The sequence below is a fragment of the Adiantum capillus-veneris genome, chromosome 11 (genome assembly GCF_014529385.1).
Source record: "Adiantum capillus-veneris isolate H3 chromosome 11, ASM1452938v2, whole genome shotgun sequence".
NCBI classification, from domain to species: domain Eukaryota; kingdom Viridiplantae; phylum Streptophyta; class Polypodiopsida; order Polypodiales; family Pteridaceae; genus Adiantum; species Adiantum capillus-veneris.
In genome coordinates, this window is record NC_140941.1 from 97,966,062 (window position 1) to 97,969,861 (window position 3,800).

At 45.6% G+C, this 3,800-nt stretch overlaps 1 protein-coding gene across 1 annotated transcript; it reads right to left on the reverse strand.

Moving 5' to 3' along the window:
• Positions 1–1,771: 1,771 nt before the first annotated feature.
• LOC147447711 (uncharacterized) lies at positions 1,772–2,940 on the reverse strand. The gene has a single exon (XM_086524390.1). It carries the CDS (start codon positions 2,746–2,748, stop codon positions 1,948–1,950), a length of 801 nt encoding a protein of 266 aa, XP_086380516.1. The 5' UTR covers positions 2,749–2,940; the 3' UTR covers positions 1,772–1,947.
• Positions 2,941–3,800: the final 860 nt, after the last annotated feature.

Sequence of the window (3,800 nt, forward strand, 5' to 3'; positions counted from 1 at the left end):
GGGGCAAGAACAGACAACCAAACCTCCGGGCCCACTAAAATTGTAAGAGCTTGCAGGCCTACCCCCTCCATAAACAAAGGCTGCATTGGCAGCTCTAAGCCACGTAGGACAGCACTACAAGCGACTGCACTATTTCCTCCTGAGATGTGTGAAATGGGGGTAAGGGGGCTGAGGCAGGAGAGAGCAAGCTGCAGCCGTCGCCTAGTCCCTAAGGCAACGTGAGTAGGAGAATAAATCATCTCATTCTTGACGACGGGATTAGGTTTCCAACTCAAGCCAACTGCACCGTATTAGTTAGGTGACCTTCAAAGCATCAACTATGAACAATTGCAGACCATTCCAAAACGAGCACACATGCTTGGATCAGGAATCAACAACAGTTCTTATATCCAAGATAACTCAAAAAAAGTCAAAACTTCATGTTGACCACTGGAGGGAGGGGTAGAACGCTCAAAGTTTAAAGCTGACAACGGAAACATTACAAAGCCCTTCACAATAAATGCATCAGACCTACACTCTAATAGCAACAAGCCAGTCAGTCCTCCAGTGGCTGCTATGATGTAGTTTTTTGATTCTCCTCTAATATAATTCAGCACACTTATGGTCCAAATTTTTTTTTGGCAACAAGCCACATTTTTTTCAATTCACAAGATATCGGTGTGCCAGAAATGACCTTCGGAGAATAGGCCGCAAACACATGCATCATCCAGCCAGAAATCACAAAACGATTGCAAAATGAACACACATGCTTAAAAAAGAGGGCAGGAATCAAGAGAACTCAAAAGAAGTCAAAACTTCATGTTGACGACTGGAAACAGAGGGTAGATCGCACATAACCCACATAGATTCACAGTTCACAGCTGACAACGGAAACATTACAAAGCCCTTCAGAACAAATGCCATCCACCCCGACCTACACTCTGATAGCACTGCAACAGTTCCTATATTCAAGAGAACTCAAAAGAAGTCAAAACTTCATGTTGACGACTGGAGACAGAGGGTAGATTGCACATAACCCACATAGATTCACAGTTCACAGCTGACAACGGAAACATTACAAAGCCCTTCAGAACAAATGCCATCCACCCCGACCTACACTCTGATAGCAAATAACAAGATCCACTCAGCTCCTATCAAAACATGCAAGATAATTTTTTTACTTTTCAAAGAGTTGCATAAATTCAACCCTTCGGCAGCAAGATCAAGGTCTGACCCAAATTGCACAAAAGCAGCAACTTCGCAATATAGCCCCAACTCCAATTTTAAGGTACCACAAAGTCCTTTTCTCAAGGGCGACCACAATTCTCGACAATACAAAACCTAAAATCCCTATGCCATCTAAGCCAGTATGGGAATGATACTCGCTGTCCTTGACGTATTAAAGAAGTCACAGAAGAGAAGAGAATAAGCTCACCCTTGTAAATGCGCCTCACAACCACTCTCATAGAAATCAGTGGGAAAAACTACTTCCACTGATGAAGCGTGACATGACCACAAATGGTGCCATCAAACAAAGCAAAATTCAATCATCACATAGGACAAAAAAAAAAGGGATTGTAAGGGTATGCACAAATTTCCTAGAATACCAGGCTCAATGTGCCGCTTCAGTTCTCATTTCCTGCTTTAAGATGACATTGACAGCTAGAATAGACCCAATCCCCACAGCTAATCTCTCACCAACAACTCCCTCAGTGAGCTAGAGGTCTCGTGTCTACATTAAAACAATAGGCAGATGCTATATTACTACAGCCATTTAAACAACACTGCCAAATGAATCCGGAAAATCCTTGTACAGCAAAACAAAAGATTTACACATATGTACAGGCAGTCAGCGCAACCCATCAAAATATACAAATTCAATGAACCCTATGTTAAAAAAATGGGACTGTACAATCATCGTCAACCAGCAATGTACATAAAAACACGAGATGTTGTCCACTAGCAGGCCTACTCCACAAAGCCCGTGTAGGTGAGAACTGCATTTCGAACTCGACTGAGATCGCGACCCTTCAACGTGTGACCAGCACCTTCCAGAACTGAGAAGGATGTCTTTTCGCTTCTGGCATACTCACGAGCAAGTAACTCATGCGGAGGAAGCCTCTCTTCATCCCCATCTTCAGCATCATCATCATCAAGGTGTACTCGAGGGCGAGTATCATGTCTGCGTTCCAGCTTAGACCAATGTGGAATATTGAGAGGTGCAGATTGGGGCATTGCAGGAGCACGCACGCTCGATGACAATGCCTCTCCATACTGTTGAGACATCCTGGGAATCATCCGAGAGGCAGCAGGTACCCTCCTAGCAGTAGCCTCACTTGAGAGGATCCTTGCTGACAGACTGCGGCCCCCACTACCAAGAGGAGAGAAGCCAGGAAGTGTACCTGAAATGCTGCTGAGGCTATTGGCAGTAGATGCAGTCCAAGAAGTGCTTCCATCCTTGAGAGGGCTGCGACTCTCTGGGGTTGCAGATAGCCGCCTACTCGATGATATCATTCGCCGGGGTAGAGGGGTTTGTTGTTGCTCTTTGCTACCATCTGCATAGGGCTTCCCGCTGATCTCCATACCCCAAATCTCCTGCTCATCCAGTTCATCGAGATCGTTGGCATCTGATGTGTCAGAAGAAAGAGACTGAACGGAGGCGGGAGAGAGGCTCATGCCCAAGAACTTGTCCATCAAGCTAGAAGACAATGGCTGGATCGGCCTGGCACTGCTTCGCGCAGGAATATTGACGTCGGAGGAGATATCCATGGAAGCTATAGCAAAGCAAAGAGATCCCCAGGGGGCGCGGCGCTGGCTGTCTGTTACAAGAATGTTCTAGGGTTAGCAGGCTGGGTTAAGAGTATCGAATAGACTGTCACAGCCATAGCTGGACCAACCATCAAGAATGAATACGATGCTGAGATGTCCCATTTTCCTTCACGGTTTACAAAATTTCCTCACATGCTTCTAAACAGAGGCTGGGTTCACACAATGGCGGCAGAAATGGAGGGTTGCAAAGGAGGCATTCTTGGGGGGGGGCGCAATTATTTGGAGAGACACCTGTTTCTACCATGCTACTTCGAACATGACGGTCGCCTTCAATTGCCTACCAAAGAAAAAAAACAACATAAGGAATCCGATGAGAAACAAGTGAAGTGCACGTGCGAGAGCAGCAATGGAGAAGAGATGAGACACAGGTTTGGGTGGACTTCAAACACAATAGCATTAAGGTTATGAGTCCTTATTCTTTTATGTAGAATGAATGGTCAGTGTTAGTTCCCGGTAGTCTCCGGCCGTCCAACACTTATGCGCGGCACATTGGGCTTTACCACCCCAACAACCTCCCACTTAAAGGACAATGTGCCTTTAAGCTGGGGTGACAATGTATAATACATACAATACAGGTAGACAATGACCATGATCATCTACCCAATGCCCATGAGTGCCCGACAATGTGCAAACCGCTCTGAAGGTAAGCCCTTTGTTAGAAGATCATCAGGGTGAATCTTGGCAAGCTACAATCGCTTGCCCTCAAGCACCTCACGAATGAAGTGATACTTCACATCCACATGCTTTGTCTTGCATGAAACACTGGATTCTTTGCCAATTGTATGGCACTTTGGCTATCACAATGTAACACAGGCATCTCAACATTGATTCCCAAGTCTCCCACTAGCCGACCAAGCAATATAGCTTCCTTGCAAGCTTCTGAAGCTGCAACATATTCAGCCTCTGTAGTGGACAAGGTAACACAATCTTGCAAACGAGATCGCCATGAAACTGCACCTCCAGTGAATTCAAAAACATAGCCTGAAGTGGAC